Source organism: Anneissia japonica, unplaced genomic scaffold (genome assembly GCF_011630105.1).
Source record: "Anneissia japonica isolate Jap-2015-1 unplaced genomic scaffold, ASM1163010v1 scaffold287593_len981703_cov172, whole genome shotgun sequence".
Classification (NCBI taxonomy): Eukaryota; Metazoa; Echinodermata; class Crinoidea; order Comatulida; family Comatulidae; genus Anneissia; species Anneissia japonica.
The window spans coordinates 114,809-132,863 of NW_022726550.1; the positions used below are offsets into that span (position 1 = coordinate 114,809).

The 18,055-nt window shown below is 34.3% G+C and overlaps 1 protein-coding gene across 1 annotated transcript in view; it reads left to right on the top strand.

Moving 5' to 3' along the window:
* The window catches only part of LOC117113262 (R-spondin-3-like), a 28,006-nt gene that overhangs the window by 4,964 nt on the left and 4,987 nt on the right, over positions 1 to 18,055 (top strand). The window contains exons 3-4 of the mRNA XM_033256561.1: positions 10,768 to 10,938; positions 11,841 to 11,990. Coding sequence (XP_033112452.1) covers positions 10,768 to 10,938; positions 11,841 to 11,990 — 321 coding nt within the window. The remainder of the gene's footprint in view (positions 1 to 10,767; positions 10,939 to 11,840; positions 11,991 to 18,055) is intronic.

An 18,055-nucleotide genomic window follows, 5' to 3' on the forward strand; every position in this document is an offset into this window, starting at 1 on the left:
TACACTACAACCAACCATACAAATTTGTCTCGGTTATTTTTATGTTACTGATTGTCTTGAGTGAGTACAATATGATACTTTTTTTAATTGTTTTTTATCTTTGCCTCAAGAAATTATCTATTTTTTAATAGGCCTAGGCCTATATACATTTTTTAATGTAGGCCTATGGCCTCTCAAACCAACTCAATAACAGCTGTAAATGTCTAGAATGCTGGAGCTTCCGTGGGCTTCGCCCCCTGGACCGCCACCGGCCCTTCGCCCCTGGACACCACCGGGGCCCTTGGCGGCCCCTGGCCCCCAGCTAATGGTGCTCGCTTCGCTCACAAGTGCCCTTTCAGTATCAAAAGAACCCCTCCCCCCAATCAAAATCCTGGCTACGGGCTTGGATCCTCCTAAACAACCACAGATATCGGCTGTGAAGAAGTTTAAGATGTCATTAATCTATAAATAGACAAGATGATATTGATGGTGGTTTTATGGTTAGAACATTATGTTGAAGTTTTGTATCGTCTGAGCTTTCGACCGTACTGCCTTATAGACAGCATTAGGTTTTAGCTTTTGGCATACATATCTTCTTTTAAAACGATTGTATAATTTTGTTGAAACCACTAGTTTTTTTTATCATGCTAAAATATATAGGCCGTCGTCATATTAAGAACTGCGTTTTGTTATAACGCAACGGATATACTCGTTGTAGAGAATAAGACAGCAATATAGGCCTACTCGAAATGACAGATTTAAGTCGTTTGCCCTACATTTAGTTTTGAAATGAAACTCCCACTGATTATTTTTACAAGCTGCTGAAATCGTGAAATTCTTCAACGATTCAGTTAATAATTTCCTGTCTGTTAATTAATACTGATGGGTTCTTTTATTCTCTCTAAGATATTACACGCATGTGTACGCGTGTCCCCGAAATACCACGAATGTATTTTGGTAACGACAACCACAAGCTATCATAAACCTTACCTCTGTATTTTGTCCTTTCATGTTTAATTATCAATATAAATGGAAACAACGATATATTGTTGGAACCTGCTAATGAATTTACTGTAGCATTTTAAGCGCCAATCATTTATCGATATCTGGCTGTCGCATGTTCGTGAAGTGAAATTCATCGTGACACGATGACAATTGGGGTCTTGTCTTTGAATATTAACTCGAGCAATGCCACGAATGGATCATTGTTCAGACGTCACCGTGCTCTGATGCATGTCTCATACATTCCTAGAAGGAAATACACTTCATTTCTAATAAATCATAGAGACAATGATTTTTACATATTATCATTAAAAATTATATATAAAAAAAGGATAAGATGGGTTATAAACGAAATCAAATCTAACCTAAACTGGTCATTTGTATAGCACCTTTATTTACAGATACGAAGCGCTGAACGAGTACATATCCAAGTTAATTACGTAATTATGTCAAATAAAAAAAGAACAGATAGTTTCCATTAGGCATATCAGGTATTACACTAGCTTATCTAAATAGGCCTAACTCTTTCAACAATCGGATGAAAAAAAAAAAAACAAAATAAAAAACAGATGCCATGTGGCGGATGATTTAAAGATAGATTAAAATTTCAATATTTCGTATGGAGAATTTTATAAAAAGGAGGTCAATCTTTTTAATTTTATAGTGCTCTTATTTTTGGTCGCTTACTTCAATATAGGATTTCTTTTATTATAAAACAAACGTATCTTATGGTTAAATAAGGTGAAGGGCTGTCCCATCTATAATAAAATAATAATTTATGGTAATTTAATGTTATATTTATAATTGCGTCTATTAATATTTAAATCAAAACATCCACACCCAGTGGTAATATCTAATAATCAAAGGTCTACACCCCGGCAAGGGCGTAACTAGAGATATTTGATCTGAGCTTTTTGTTGTGGCTGTAATAAGATAAAAAGTAACTTTACTATTGTCTTCAGAATTTGGTAGGCCTATACAATTTTTGTCCAGGTTCACTTTGGAGCCCCCTTTGGACGTGTGTAGAACACCAGTACTTTGCACCCCTAGGAAGTTTGGAGGTAATGATGACTTGATAGGACGCTCCACTTTAACCCCTGCTTCAACTCCCATTCTGATTCAGTCAGAATTGGCAAAATCTCAAAGCGTTAAAATGGCATCATTAATTCCTTTTCAATATGACTTAAAGGAGAGTAACCAAGCTAGCCTACGCTTCATTCCTAAACTTGAGACAAAAGAAAAACAATATTGACATTGGCCTATGATATGCAGTATGGTTTGTTGACCGAAAATGTGAGGATTTGACCACACCGTCGTTGTCGTTTAAAAAAATTCCAATATCTGATATACGGTACCCTAGGGAAGTTAATCGTATATTATCCTCGTTTTCCCCTGATTATTTGTTTAATACGTATTACTACCCATGACATTATTATTATAGTTTAGCACATTCCTCATAAATAATAATAATAATATGATACCGATATGTTATTATTATTTTTTTTTAATGTAACGCTATTTCCGCTTCACACCAATATCAATATCTATGCAGCACTGTTATTTGGAATTAAAACTGGCATAAACATACCACGAATTTTGACGTTGCCTCTTTGAGAAGATTATTTGATGAATTTGCTTGAAACGATGTTCATTAAAACAGTGATTAATTTCTCCTTTCAGTTAGGCCTATCATAAACTGTTGGCATAATATTTTGTAGTGCAAAAGTGTAATACCGGTACGTTTTACTCGAAGAAAAACACGAGGTGACTACACGGAACAGAATTGTGTGTTCTGTTGTTCAAGAAAATCAAGTTATTTACACGATTTGAATCAAACTGTCGTTAGTTGAGTACAGCTGTTTCCACTAGGAGTGCCTACATCCGAAATGTTACTAATATATTCCAGTGAGGGTCGCCTTTTCCATAGACACAATTCCCTGAGCGCATTCTCGTGGGCATTACTCAGGACACGATGAAAAACGCGCGTAGAATATGTGTCGATTCTGCTCAAGTAAACAGAACTACTAGTCGAAATGAAAGCAATTTTCACCTATTGTCGTGCAACTTATCAATTGCCAGATACATTGACAAATTATATTGTCAAATACGGTTTTCTGTGGTTATTAATTTATCAAAGATATCAATACATCTTGTTACATGATGATTGATGTAGAAAAGTAAATAAGCTAGAAAATTGGACTATTATGAAATAAACAAAGACAAGTGCATATAGATGAATACCTTACCCTTAAAATTTAACAAATCCGATTTTCTTTTTAAATTTTCCATTTCAAGTCAACCTCGAACAAATAAAAAAAAAATATATTTGTAATCAATTGCAACAAAATCAAGTGTTTAAAAAAATAAATCATTGTGACTCAATTTTCTTCAATAACGTTATCATAATCGGGTCATCACCATCACCACAAACTAAATCATCTTCAATAATTGTCATTATTTTTACCAACATCACCATCGTCATAATCATATCATATCATAATAATCGCTGCCAACGTCCTCATCATTTGAGTCAATACCTGATATCATAATTATTGTTATATCATCACTACCAGTGTAAGTTCTCTGATATGTATTAACTGTTGTATTTATTGCATAGTTTTTGGCACAAAATGTCTTAAATATTCGTTTAGTATTAAAAAGTATTAAATGTAAAAATACAAAATTTAAATGACAAGGTAGTAAAAAACCTCAATATTGTTATTGATGACATGCCTCATCCGAATGTCCGGATGTCAGCAGGTCTTTCAGTCTAGTTTACTCTTTCTAAAACAAACAATAATTTGTCTAAGCGTAGGCGATGAAAGCAATACACACATAAACTCCCTGGTCCAGTGGCTGTAACCCGCCTTTACGACACCTACGAGAGTTTACCCAAGGCCTAGGTCATTAGCGATTTAGTTGTTAATTTTTGTCGTGTAAATATGATTTATGGACCGTTTGAAGGTAATAAATTGTAATAGATCTCGAGAGATGTGTCTTAGGCGACACGGTACTTTCAAAACCATGAGAACGGGGCACCAGAATACCTGCACGAACTTTGTGGTATAGGCCTGTATCTTTGGGCTCCCTTTTGACGTTGGGGTTCTTTCCCCAGTCCAATCCTCTAGATTTGTTTTAGCTTTATCTTGATCCTGACCTGTTCCGCTTTCAGACACTTAAGACGATTATGAATATCGTGTGTGGTATTTGAGCGACACTAGAAAAATATTTTTACCTGCGAAAAGTGAACTTCCACTTTTTTGACATCGTAACGTGATTTATAGTTCTATTTTATTTGTATGCAGTGTATTACATATTAATAAAAACATATTTATAACATCGTAAAATTAGCTTTTTCTTAAATGTATATAAGAAGTGGGCTTACCATACACAGTCAAAGAATAACAGCAGATGAAATTCAATATTGCGTTTGTCATCACGCAGAGAAGCATGAATGACACGTCGTCGAGATTGTGTCGAGTGTACTTGTTTTTTGGTTATTATTTTTATTGTGACATTGGCCTTACGTTTATTACCTCCAGAATTATGCATCTTTAAAGACCATACTCAACTTTTACTCATTCAATCAAATATTTGCTACACAGTCCAATAATTTTATTTAGGCATAACTGCAAAACAAATAAATAAAACCTCTTTGAAATTCTTGAGTGCAAAGTACAGAGATGTCTATTATATTTGGCTTTAAAATGTTATTCTGGCATAATCTCTTACAATTTCACATTCCTCAAAACACCCTGTCCTACCATCTTGTCTACATCATATTTCATTGTGCCCACACCGAGGTTTTGACGTTCAGTATGACATTATTACTCTTACCTTTGAAATGGAACGGTTGGTACTTCGAGAAAAGTGGATCAGAAGTCTAATTGGATTGTAAATTTAATAACTCAAAAAACACTGCTATGAATGACATGCTTTAAGATATATCACGCACATTAAATCTATTAACAATATGGCGTCTTGTTTGACGCGTGTCTACACGATGTTTTATCGCTTTGGCGCGTTTTCCAACAACGATAATGTGTGGCTAGTGTTCAACATAGGACAAAAGTTATCGTATTTATATTGGAGTTAAGGTACTCACTATTTTTTTTTGTACGGCGGAGAATGAAGGTGGTTGAGTTAATCTGGTTAGGGTAAATAGCAAACACAGGTAAACAGCTGCCCTTACGAAGATACAAGGATTTTTATTTTTCATTAGGTAGAAAGAAGCATTTTTATGAGTTACCGTATTTTACATGTAAGTGTTCGTTAACAAACACACACTCGTCCATTTTATTGGGCGAAAATGCTGATAAACATCCTTGGGACCTAATTTTTATGGTTCCATACCGAGAATTTACATTGATACACTTATTAAAGATTGGTCCTCATTTCAGATTAAGCATATACACCTAAAATAATCACTTTTGATAGATAGGTCCGCTAAAAAATACCTACCTGATTATAAGTAGCTTACATTTTAAAAGAATGAAAACCTTTTATCTTATTCTATTCCAAAAAACTAGCACCAAAAAACTGAACAATGCTACTGTTATATTTTAGCAAAGTAATATTCGCATTCGTTAGGAAACTTGTTATTTGAGATCGCTGAACGTACGAGAAATATTGAGGAATTGTTGAAGAAAACATGACATGCTGTTATGTGCAAATTAAGTTTGAAAATCATGTTGCTTTTAAATGTTACTAATCTCCAGTTATGTAAAAGTATTTGTACAGTGTAAACACCAATTACAAGATAAACATAATATAAGAATGTGATAAAAAATAAAAAGCAGAAAATTCACGGTTTGTGTGACGTCTAAATGCGACGTACGATTCATTTTTATTAAGGTGTGGTGATTTGGATTTTGTTGTGTTATGTGTTCCCCTGACCTCAAGTCTTTGGGCCTGTATTTTAGATAGGCCTACCGTATATTTTTATACGGTATATTTTATACCGTATTTTGAGATAAGCATCAGAAACAGACCCCATGTGATATTTGTGACAAAATAAAACAATATTGCCTCAATCTTTCTTCTAACTATATCTGCGTATAGGTCTGTAATACCAAGTTTTTATATCTCTCTCCGCATTGATAAAGGTATAACAAATCAAATTGATTTAGGTAAAATTTAGGCTGTTTATTATTTTCCCGAAACAATTTACTAAAATGACAAAAGATATAAAAGTATTATAAAGATTTTGTTAACTTCTTAATTAAAATTGTTAAAAATTCCACGGCACATCTTGTAACTATGTATTTTTCAAATATGTTAATAGTATTTTGAAGTTGTACTTTTGACCCTTTAAATTGTAGTGACATTTGCCAGTCATTTCAATTACATTATGCCTAAATATGCCAGTTTCAAGTCAAATTGAATGTCCACGGACCAACATTCATTTATTCTTTTATTCGGTCAAACTTAACATACAAACCACAGAAACATCATAAAATTGGTAACAAATTAAAACAGATGTAGCAATATTGCATAAATAAGAGAACAATTTAGACCCATGTACATAGAATAAAAGTGTAAAAACATTGTAATAAAAAGTAAAAATTATCTAAAAAATAGCATGGACATGGATTCAAAGTAGGTCTATCAATAAATACTAATAATTCTTAATTCGTCATACACAAGTTCCTTTTGCAAAATTACTTTCCTTGGCAAATCATCACAGCATTGTTAAAATCTAAGACATAAACAAATTTAAGACACTACTGTACATTACTATTAATATTACATTAGATTCTTATTTCAACATATACTGTAGTTAGGGAATAGGCCTATAGGAAAAGTAAACCTAGACCTATAGGTCTAGGTTTATATAATTGATAGTAATATGTACCAGATGTGCCTCACTTTTTATCATGTCATAATATACGGTAGATTCTAATAAAAGTAAAAGTACAGTTTAATCACATCATAATGTCTTTAGATTAAATCTCCATTTATTGAATTGATTTAGCACCTGCATCAAATCGCACTTCGTTCATCACTTGTACCATGATGGTTATAATTTAGTCCAAGACTACAATCATAATAATCATAAAGTTGTAACCTTGTATGTTGTGTATATAAACACGTTATTATATTTATTATGCATCGCCCTTTAATTGTAATGACAACTATAATGATCAGAGGGTTAAAGAGACCTAGTTCCATACATGTTCATAAAACAGCAAGACTACCTGGTCTGAGTGTGGTGTCGACATTTCATAACACGGGTTAATTGCAACCCAGACTCTTCGCAACCTGAAATTTTCGTAATCCGGACTTTCATAGCACGGATTTTCCGTAACCTAAAAGTATAGCATCCGGAGTAATAAATACTCAATACCATAATTTTAAGAACTGTGGGGAGCTAGGTGTGGTAGGCCTGTGAAGTGTGAGGATGAAGGGATAATATAGAAAAGGGTACAAACAATTTTTTTTTGGAAGAGTTCCCCAATACTTCCATAACACGTCCATTATGATATACTTTATTTCCAACCCGTGAACTTTCTCCATTTAGGACCAATATAATTACAGGTCTCCCTCCACCACTTCTGGGACCAGAGTTTTCATTTCTTTTCTAGCTTTGGTCTTTAATACGAACATTATTATTATGAAAATGAAAGATTAGAGGTTCATTTGGGGCCAAGAAAGTCCATTTAGACCTAATTATTTCTATCCATCGAATAATAGTCCATTAAGCACTATGAAAATGAATGATTAGAGGTTCATTTGGGGGCCACAGAAAGGTGGTCTTTAATTGGAGGTAGTCGTTAGTTGGAGGTGTTTTATGATGGGGTAAATTTGTTGGCACTTAGTAGGCATGTTCCACCAGTTCACACATGGCACCATCAGGCCATATCTACTTCAAATAGTTTAAACTGTCCACGAGTACACTCCTGTCACCAGAAAACACACACGATTTCACGGCTTAATCCCTTCTGATAGCTACAACAGCATTTACAAGTATTTGCTAGCCGCTAGTTATTTATGTCCCTACAGTAAGCATTGGATACCTATCGTTTGGCTTTGAAAACTTACAACAGATTGTTCACAAGCTTGTTTAAATGATTAAGCTCTAGATTAAGATTCGATTTGAGTGCTGGGTCGCTTACGTTGTCAGTATTCACTCCCCATTATCTTCCTCTCGCTCATAATTTTAAAATTATACCAATTTTCTTCCCACGCGCTGATCAAGCTAGTAGAATACAATTTATTTTATGGGGGAATACAATAGATTTATGTAGTCTCGCATGAGTTTAAGATCATGTTTTATAAAGCACTCATCCCTGTCTCACCGTTTATGAGCGTTTCATGGAGGGGCTGACAAACATAAACGGGAATTGAACCATTGTTTGGCCTACATATATTAATTCATGATATAACACTGTTGTCCACGATGCCATTCCCAAATAGGCCTACGATTATAATGTTTATTGTGCATTCATTTATTTACACTTACATTCTAAAAGGGGGGCGCGAAGTGAGGTGACGCAGGGAGCACTATCGAATAGTTGAATTCCTGCCTCACACCGTGTATGAGCATTTCATGAAGGGGATGACAATCATAAATAGGAATTAAACCATTGTTTGGCCTATTTGAATTTATGACATAATACTTTATTTACTGTTGTCCATGATGCATTCCTAAATGCGAATATTACTGTAGCATTCATTTATTTACACTTTAAAAGGAGGCGCACAGTGAGGCAAGGTGGCAAGCGATATCTAATAGTTAAAATCCTGTCTCACAGTTTAGGAGCGTTTCATGGAGGGGCTGAAAAACATAAACCATTGTTTTGCCTATATGAATTCATGATATAGTATATAATTGGCTGTTGTCTATGGTGCTATTTCTAAATACGACTATAGTGTTTACGGTACATTCATTTATTTACATTTACGTTCTAACTCTTATTCAACAATAAGGTGAGGTATACCGAGCAATATACTGTAAATGATCAAATTGCCAGTCACTCATGTACGCTACTTGAAAATACTGCAAATCCGCTTACTGACTGTGAACAGGTTCAAGTTGTGGTAAATATCTAAAATACTTGACAAAATCTTCGTCAGCTTGTTTCTTAAAATTTCAAATACTTGAGTGTTTCTATCGCTAATGTATTAATCATGATTGATGTGTGCCAAACGAAACGTGCATAATAACATTGTACGGAATAATTCTTTGCTATTTAGTGTATAACACAGAGGCATGATCAAATAAATCCACAGACTTAAATCGACGTGTCAGTTATTCGTTCACAAGTCTCATTTGAGATAGTCCTACATCAATGACGTTGTTACTTTACTGACAAGGGCTATGATTTGCCAAACTAAAAGTTTTTTTTGGGAGTTGTTGGCTCAACGAGCTGTCGTGTTTGAAATAAACAAGCCTACCCTATCTACAATGTTCGTTTAGAAGTCCATTTAGACCTAATTATTTCTATCCATGGAATAATAGTCCATTACGCACTTACGTCTGTGCTAACAAACGGACATAAATGCTTAGGCTATTAAAATTAAATTTGTCGAAAGCACGATCCATGTAAACTTCTCAGGCGAATGCAGAATCTTGTACAAAAAAACCACAGACCGTAAGGCTACAAGATGATATGACGTCAATATAACTCAATTGAATGAAAGGTGTATGTAACTTAAGAGAAATTATTAGAAAATATCACAATTAGATATCTATTATTAACTGCTGTTTATATGAAGACATTTGCACATTTTGTGTTTTACACGCGTGTAGTGGTGAATTGAGACCACAATCACGCTCTTTGCTTATTGTAAATCGCGTAAACATGCCTGGTGAAGTGAGAAAGTTTAACAGTTAATCAGTCAGTGTTCTCAGCGTTGCTATTTTTTCGCAACATCTACATTAGTGAATCTCCTGCTTGAAGTAATTCATAGAAAGGGGTGTTTACAGCGTCAAGTCCTCTAAAACGTGTATTCTTTTACGTAGGCGACTGGTTTAACATTTAGGTTCGTGATTGGCATGTGGTTAGAATTCGTTAACATAGCCTGATTTTGGAGGCACACACGTAAACCATCGAACTCCAAACAAGTAGCTTAACTGCGTTTTCATCTAAAATATAAACGGATTTACGGTACCAAATGAGTTCATGCTTTGTACGTGGATTTAACTATTCAAATCGCAAGAATGGTCACAGGCCAATCAATGTTGGTAGGCCTACCGGTACCCGTTACCAGATCACAGATCCATGTGAATCATCGTGACCAGTAGGACTGTTGAAACAATGCTTATATATAGGCCTATCTAATAGATACATTTCATTACCAATAACGGCAACATTCCAGGGGCGGATCCAGCGATGTACCAAAGGGGTCAAGAAAGGGGAGGGGGAACAAAAGTGGGGCCGATCGAGATAACACCACCCCTAGGGGTCGGGAGGCTCCGAGACGTTTTGGGCGATCAATTTTACTTTTTTTTTCTTTCTTTTTTCCCCATTTTTTGACTTTCCAAAGTCAAAATCCTCCCCTGGGTTCCACACATCGACCAGGAATATCTGACGCTTAATCACTTATTCAGTATATTTTCTATTCCTAACTTGCTTTAAATACGGCAAATAAACCTGGCCAATACAGCTAATACTAGCCTATTAAGAAAAAAAATTATACATAAACGCGTTCACCAAACTGAAGTACATATACAGACAAGCGCCCCCAATCACCAGAAAGATACAATGTTAATGTAATCACATTAATAATTACAACGAATAAGAAATAAAATAATATAAATACATATTTCTTTCCCTATTGTAGGTTGTCCAAAGGGATGCGATTCATGTTCGCCCTTCAACGGCTGCTTGGTTTGTAAACCGAGGTATTTTCTACTGCTGAATAGGATCGGAATGATGCACAAAGGAACGTGTACGAGAACGTGTCCTGGTGGATATTACAGTAGCCATAGTAACCATATTGATAAATGTTATAGTAAGTATTAACCATTAATTAGGAAATTGTGAAGGATCAAACATAATTTTAATTGATTGAGTTAATGAATATTTTAATTTTATTGAAAGCCAGTTTATATGCGTTTGAATTAAGTTTTTGTTGAAGGTGATAGTCTATTTGTGCTAATTGTATTGACGTTTTATTCGTTGAGTTATCAAGTTTATATGCAAAATTAGTTGTTTCTTTAGCAGTACAGTACTGTTCATTGCATCATAATTTATTGCCAACCATAATAATAATAATAATAATAATAATAATAATAATAATAATAATAATAATAATAATAGTGTAGTTTTATATAGCGCACATATCCATCTAATGTAAGATGCTCAGAGCGCTTGATATGTGGACAGGAACTCGATCAATGAATTTTTTCACCCCTAAGGGTCCCTTCGTGTCTGTGCTACCTGGTAACCCGGTACCAGCAACTCTCGTCGTCCACCACAGGGGCTGTCTGTTCAATTACACTGGGGTATCCCCTACTCGTCTGTTCTATTTATCTGTACCAGGCCATAATGTACACTTTTATTTGTCAATTTCATATATTTATATTTGTATGGTTAGTCTACAATATACTTATCTATTTTTATAATTTAATTGTTAATTTTACTTTCAAATTATGTAGTATTATAATATATTTCTTGATAGTACACTTTATAATGCTTACTGTTCTTTCTATATTTGATAATACAACTTTCTTGTTTTTATAGGATCTTGTTCTACCATAAATGTACTGAATTAATAATTTTCCAGTCTATTGGTACGAATCATTATTTGTGGGCTTGATTTGCTTTTTCTGATTGGTATTATATTTGGTTGATGTTTATTGTTCCATAGTCGGCCATTTACTTCCCAAACTTCTTCTTTTTATTTTTTTTCAGAATGCCGCGTAGATAATTGTGATATCTGTTTTAATAAGAGCTACTGTTCCCGGTGTTTATCGACGCATTTTCTATACCTAGGCAAATGTGTAGCTGTTTGTCCAACGGATTATTACCAAGATAAAAAATCTGGCGAGTGCAGGAGAGTAGGTAGGTATTGAGAGGCTATGGGACCAAAAGGTTACAGATATTTTGTTTACATATCTACATACAAAGCTTAAAATGCGCCAATAGTGTTGGGACTGATAAATATGTACCGTACGTTAACGGTGTTGATTCTTATATAAGTAGTAGAAATTCGATCGCAAAACTTCATTCGATTATAAATACTTATTATTTCTTAACGAATCATAAAAAAAACTATTAATAATAAGGAATCTCTATAATAAAATCACTATCTTTTATTTATTCTTCTTTTCAATGTCAAATTGAAAGCTTCGGCACGAATCCTTCTTTCGAAACCGAGTCTTAACTGGACGGAAGAGATTGTTTACAGACTTATATCTGATCTAAAACCAGTGCTCCTTTCACTTTTTATGTTTAATATTATCTTAACTTTAAACATTAACTAACTTAATTATATATATTTTAGACTGAAATGTCCAGCTTATCACCATCCTCTCAGACGTTCACTCGCAAATGTTATCTGGGGAAGTGGGTTGGTCACACTCTGGTTTCCACTGTGGGATATTCCCATGGCTCTAAAATAGTGGTCTCAATTTAGGACCAGAGGCTGGTCTTGGAAAAATGAGTACCATAATATTACTTCTGTTGAGTTTGTTCTTTTGAAATTGTTTTTGTGCTAATTCACCATAGAAAGGTGTTGAATGAAGTAAAACTAAATGTAAAAAAACATCGAGTTTGGGATACAGTTGACTTGGTTGTTAGGCATGTTGTGGTTCCGTATGTTTCTGCAATCTTGGGTTTAAATATCATATCAATTTAAACAAGTAGGTGGTGGATCTTGTAAAAAAGTAAAATACGAGCATGTCCCCTTTGAAGTTGAAGACACTTAAATCCAAGTTGATGTACACACTTCTTCTTTGGTGTTCTCTGCTACGTTACCACTGTCTTAAGTTTAGGCACTCTCCAATCTACAACCCAATATAATTTTACAGCACTGACTGTCAGGTGTTCAGCTTTTTTATACATTTACTTTATTATACAAGAGCATATTGCTTACTCTTGTTTTTGGGACATTTTCGATAAAACATTTTAAATGATTATGGTATTGTTCTGCTTTTTGACCTGAGGCTATTACAGACGTAGGACTATCTAGTATGTTTGAGTGGTAAATTATTCTTTGTGGTCAATTTATATCCAATACCGGTATGACATATGAATTTATTTTACCATAATTTACAAGAAAATACTCTCTCCTTTATAAAATATGTTGTATCAACTATTTATTTTTTAAATAATTATTTGTTTATACTCTTTAATCTATGTCATTTTAGCTTTATCCTAGTACATGTACCTAGCCTGTTTAACAAAGCGTTGCCTTCACTAGTTTGTGTATTCTCTGGTCGAAATATCATTTGGATAGTATAAATGTAGATATTGAAAGGTTAAAGTGTTGGATTATGTTATCTAAAAAAAAAAAATTAACAAGGCACACCAACATACAAATTATTCCGTAAGTTTACATCTGTACATTAGTTAGCATTTGTAGAATGGTAATTTTACATTATGATTCAAGTATGATAATTACAATGCACTGCCTGAATATATTGCACTCGTTATCGTTCACTCCAGGCTAGCTAGTTCCATAGTCGGCTGACCTGTTATTCCACTAGGACTAGTTTTGGATATCCTGGGACAACTACAGGAAAATGTCGATACTGATGAGCGTATGCCTACGTCGATGTCAGACCTAACGCTACGACTCTTGATAATAAATTAGTGCGTACATTAAATAAGAGTAATTCAAGCCAATATAACACTTGATTTTATTAAAAGTGTTGAAAAATAAGTATATTATGTTTAATTATACCCTGAGATGGTAGTATTTCAAATATATGTGTTTGGGAAGTCATAGAAATACAGGATAATTGTTGCATACATGTAAGCATGTTCACAAACTAGGCCTTACGGCGCCGTGGCACTGATTGTCTAGAGCCTTGTGATCAGCATTACTTAGCATGGCCGGCGGAACCGGGGTGGGGAAAAGATCATGTCTATGGAGATTTTTGTATGATCGGAAAGAAATGCAAGAAAAGAAAGAGGGAAGAAGAAGGAGAGGGAGGGAAAAGAGATTGTTTATCCAGTCCCCGACCGAGTTAGATTTTCTCGCAATTCACATTGGCGGATCTGGGGAAAAAACGAAAAAAAAAATTGAATTCTAGATCCAACTTTTCAGGACCCGTGAGCTGAATATTTTTTGTAACATTAAGAAAATTAGGAGTCGGGAAAGCTCATTACCCGCTATCTAGGAATCAGCATTTTTTCGGGGAAGGACCCCCGACCCCCATTTATTATTTAAAAAAAAGAATACGTATGCAACGTATATATACACCAGTACACACATAATAGGCCTATTTACTATAATAAGAATGAGAAAAATTTACCTGACCGTTTTCAAGGGGAACACCTTGAATTTTGAAGAACTTAAAAGTCATTGAAATAAACTTCAGAAGTCGGGAAAGCTCATTTCCCGCCATTTAGAAATAACATTTTCCCGGGGAAAACCCGAACCCGCCTTTCTCTTTGGGGCTCATTGATTCATAGAATCGTTTTCAAGAGGGGGAAAACCTTGAATTTTGAAGGACTTAAGTCATTAAAAGGCACCTCAGAAGTCGGGAAAGCCCATTTCCCGCCATCTAGGGGTTTTTTGTATGCCTACTTCAGAGGAAGGGAAACTGTAGTTTACTGGACACAGTGCATTTAATTTCAACGTTGCTGACTGCAAACTTGTAAATTCTATATTTTACGACCAAATCTCCAGCGACAGTTGTTTAAAGAGGCATTAGATGTTAAAGACATACCGTAGACCTACAGATGGTTTGTTTATTTAATACTTTACACGTTAAAATGGTAGAAAATTTTTAATATTACACTATGTGGCTGATATAATTATTGATACATTATGTGCATACTACCGTATCAAACATTAGTAGTATTATGAGAGCATCCTATTAATAATTATCGTTAATTACAACGGCATACTAATAACATAGGTTTGTCTAAAAATAGACATAAATTGTCGAATCCATTTATGAATTCCTTGCTCTACGGATTAGCTTAAATGGGTAATCAATGATTGTTGTAGCTGCATGATTATTCTGTTGGTGATGATGGTGGTTAACTACATAAGTAGGCCTATTCTATGGCTATTTTATTTTAGAAAATCAAGATCATTAGTACTAATCTAATTGTAGTGGTCTTAGTGTTTTGCTAACAATTTTCATTCCAAGGTCAACTCACCACGAAGGGAAATGACTTGCAAATTTATTAATTGAAGGGTAATTACTAACCACTAATTGTAATGAGCAGTGTCTTAAAATTCATTAATAGCTCCTCTTAAAACTTAAATAATTAGATGATACAAGTGCATCAGTCAAGGTCTCCTTACTTGTTTCCGGTAGAACTTAAACTGTCCCCTGTTGAAAACGAAGTGCCGTAAAATCGTTTCACAACGGTAGAAAAATCATACCTTTCATCAGCGACTGACTCAGTTTTTTTTTTTGTATAGACCAATGTTACAAAGCATTAAACTATAATTGACAGCACACTTCAGCTATTATTCATAATTCTCTGAACTATTATAAAACAAGAAAGGATCGTTTTAACACATGAATTAAAAGGTGATTGCTAAAGCGCCTTGCCGTCGACTTTGTTTAGTTTGCACATCTAAAACAATCAATCATTCAGTGATTGTATAAAGTGAGCTTTATTTACTATAATTGGTTGTCATAAAGCGCGTAGTGTCATTTATAGATAATAATTATACACGTGAGTTCGGTAATACTTTCAAAAACTTTGGCTTAATGCAAGTCTAACGACTGACTGTCAGAGAATTACTTTTAGCCTGAAGTTTCAAAACAGAATAAACGCAGCGTATCAGTCCGTCATTCCGAGAGTGGCTAAACTAGGCTATTTCGCTCCAGTTCAACAAATGAAGAGAAAAGATTCGCACAAGTTGAGTTGAAATTATGTTCACTTAAAGTTAAGTTGATTAGCACAAGCTAACCCTCAGGTTATATGCCTACAGCCAATTTAGCCTACAGTCTAGCAATACATTTTTCTTTTTTTAAAAGAACACATTTTATAAGAAGTGACTGAGGCTGAAATTGCTTAAAAATTAAGAACAAAATAAGAACAAATTGAGGCTGAGGTAAAATGTCCAGTGAAATTTTTATTTAAAAAACTAGAAAAACTCAAAAAATATATTTGTTTATGTGCAGTAGATGTGACTATGTAATACCCTCTATATTACAGTACAGTAGGTGTACCTCTTGTAATTTGGGGCCATTTTCACAGGGGCATTTTTTCTGGGAACATTTTTTTCAGTAGCCTTTTTTTCGGGGCCATTTTTTCCAGAGCCACTTTTAACTATATTCCAGTACAGTGTATACTGGTACAATAATTTGTATGTCGGAAAAGTGTGTAATATAAAAACAAAATAAGAACATTTTGAGCCTGAAATCGGCCAAAAAATAAGAAAACTGAGCCTGATTTGCTCCAACAAATTCTACCGGGTGTTTCCGATGACAAGAAATAACTCCTTTCGTCGAGGAACTTCTCCGATTAAAATAGTCAAGCTTTTCCGACGAATGCGTAGGTCTAGTGTATCACCTGAGCTCAGCACAGACTTTGGGTCGAGTAAACTTGAAGTCGAGTTGATCTGTTTCTTTCCCGACAAAAGGAAGCTCTTCTCTTACCTATCCCACCTAATTAATGAGTTACAGTTATGCGAGAAAATTAGATTTCGATCCATACATCTAATGCGGTATAGCTCCTTTGACTATAAACTATACTATCAGTGGCGGACCGTAGGGTAAGTTGCAGTATATGCCAGGGCCTGCTAGTGGGAAAAATGAGAGAAAAACATAACAATATTAACTTAGCTATTTCAAAGAAGCAATCAGCACGAAAAAGTAACCTTGGTTCAGGAGATTGTGCTAAATCTAAATAAAAAGAAAAAAAAAAGTACAATATTTCTGTTCTGTTTTCGCTAAGGTGCACTTATTTTGTAAATTCAAATTAAACTGTATTGCAATCGAACATATGATTGGATAAGACAATTTACAATACATTTAAAATATCAGAATCCGTATTAATCAGAGCATAATGACAATCAGATAATAGACTTCAAAATTAGTCAGCATGTTATCATCTAAGTGTAAACTGATAAAGACAAAAACTCCGGCCATGTCAACCCTCCATCCCTCGTGGTTTAATGCATATTGAAAAAAGGTATAAAAAGACGTTGGAAAATTACTAACTTGCCACCCTTTCGATTTTTTTAATTACTTTCAGCTTCTCTAAAAATATATCACCCAGTTATTCATTGTTGGGATTTGGGTACGTGATATTTTCATAAATGACTTCTCAATTAGACAAATCCGTCCCGATGCGCGACCTTTGTTTGCACCCACGAGAGGCCTACGACTATATGACAGTGTAAAAATCGCCAGTTAATATAAAAAAAGTTGGGTGTACTCAAGTTCAAACAGGTTTTTGTTAGTTTCAGAGCTTTTTCTATGACTTGGCTGTAAATGTTACATTATGTTAAACGACTGTAATACAAATTTGAATAATAACATTCAATGTTTAAATTATTTATAGGCCTACTTTATACATTTACTGTTAAAGTAATTGATGAACTTTTAATAGACTAAACAGTAGAAAAAACAAAAAAAAAAACATCAAAAAAAAAAAAAAAAACAAAAAAACAACTATTTTTCACACCAAATAACTGAAGCATAATGACTGTAGATAAAAAACAGTTCCTTATATCCCGAGCAGCGTAGGGTGGCTGAAAACTCAAGCATATGTGTTAATAAGCGATCATAAAGACTAATATTTATCCCGACCAGGTTAGGAAAATTGTTAATAGAGTAAACAGCATAGTTATATAATGTTTTGAAAATGATGTTTTGTTTACAGTCATTTAGTGGGTGGTTGAAACATTTATTCGAGGAAAAAATAAACGAGGCGTTTAATTCCAATTGCGGCTACGGTAGGGCGTTTATTATGGTGGGGGATTTATATAT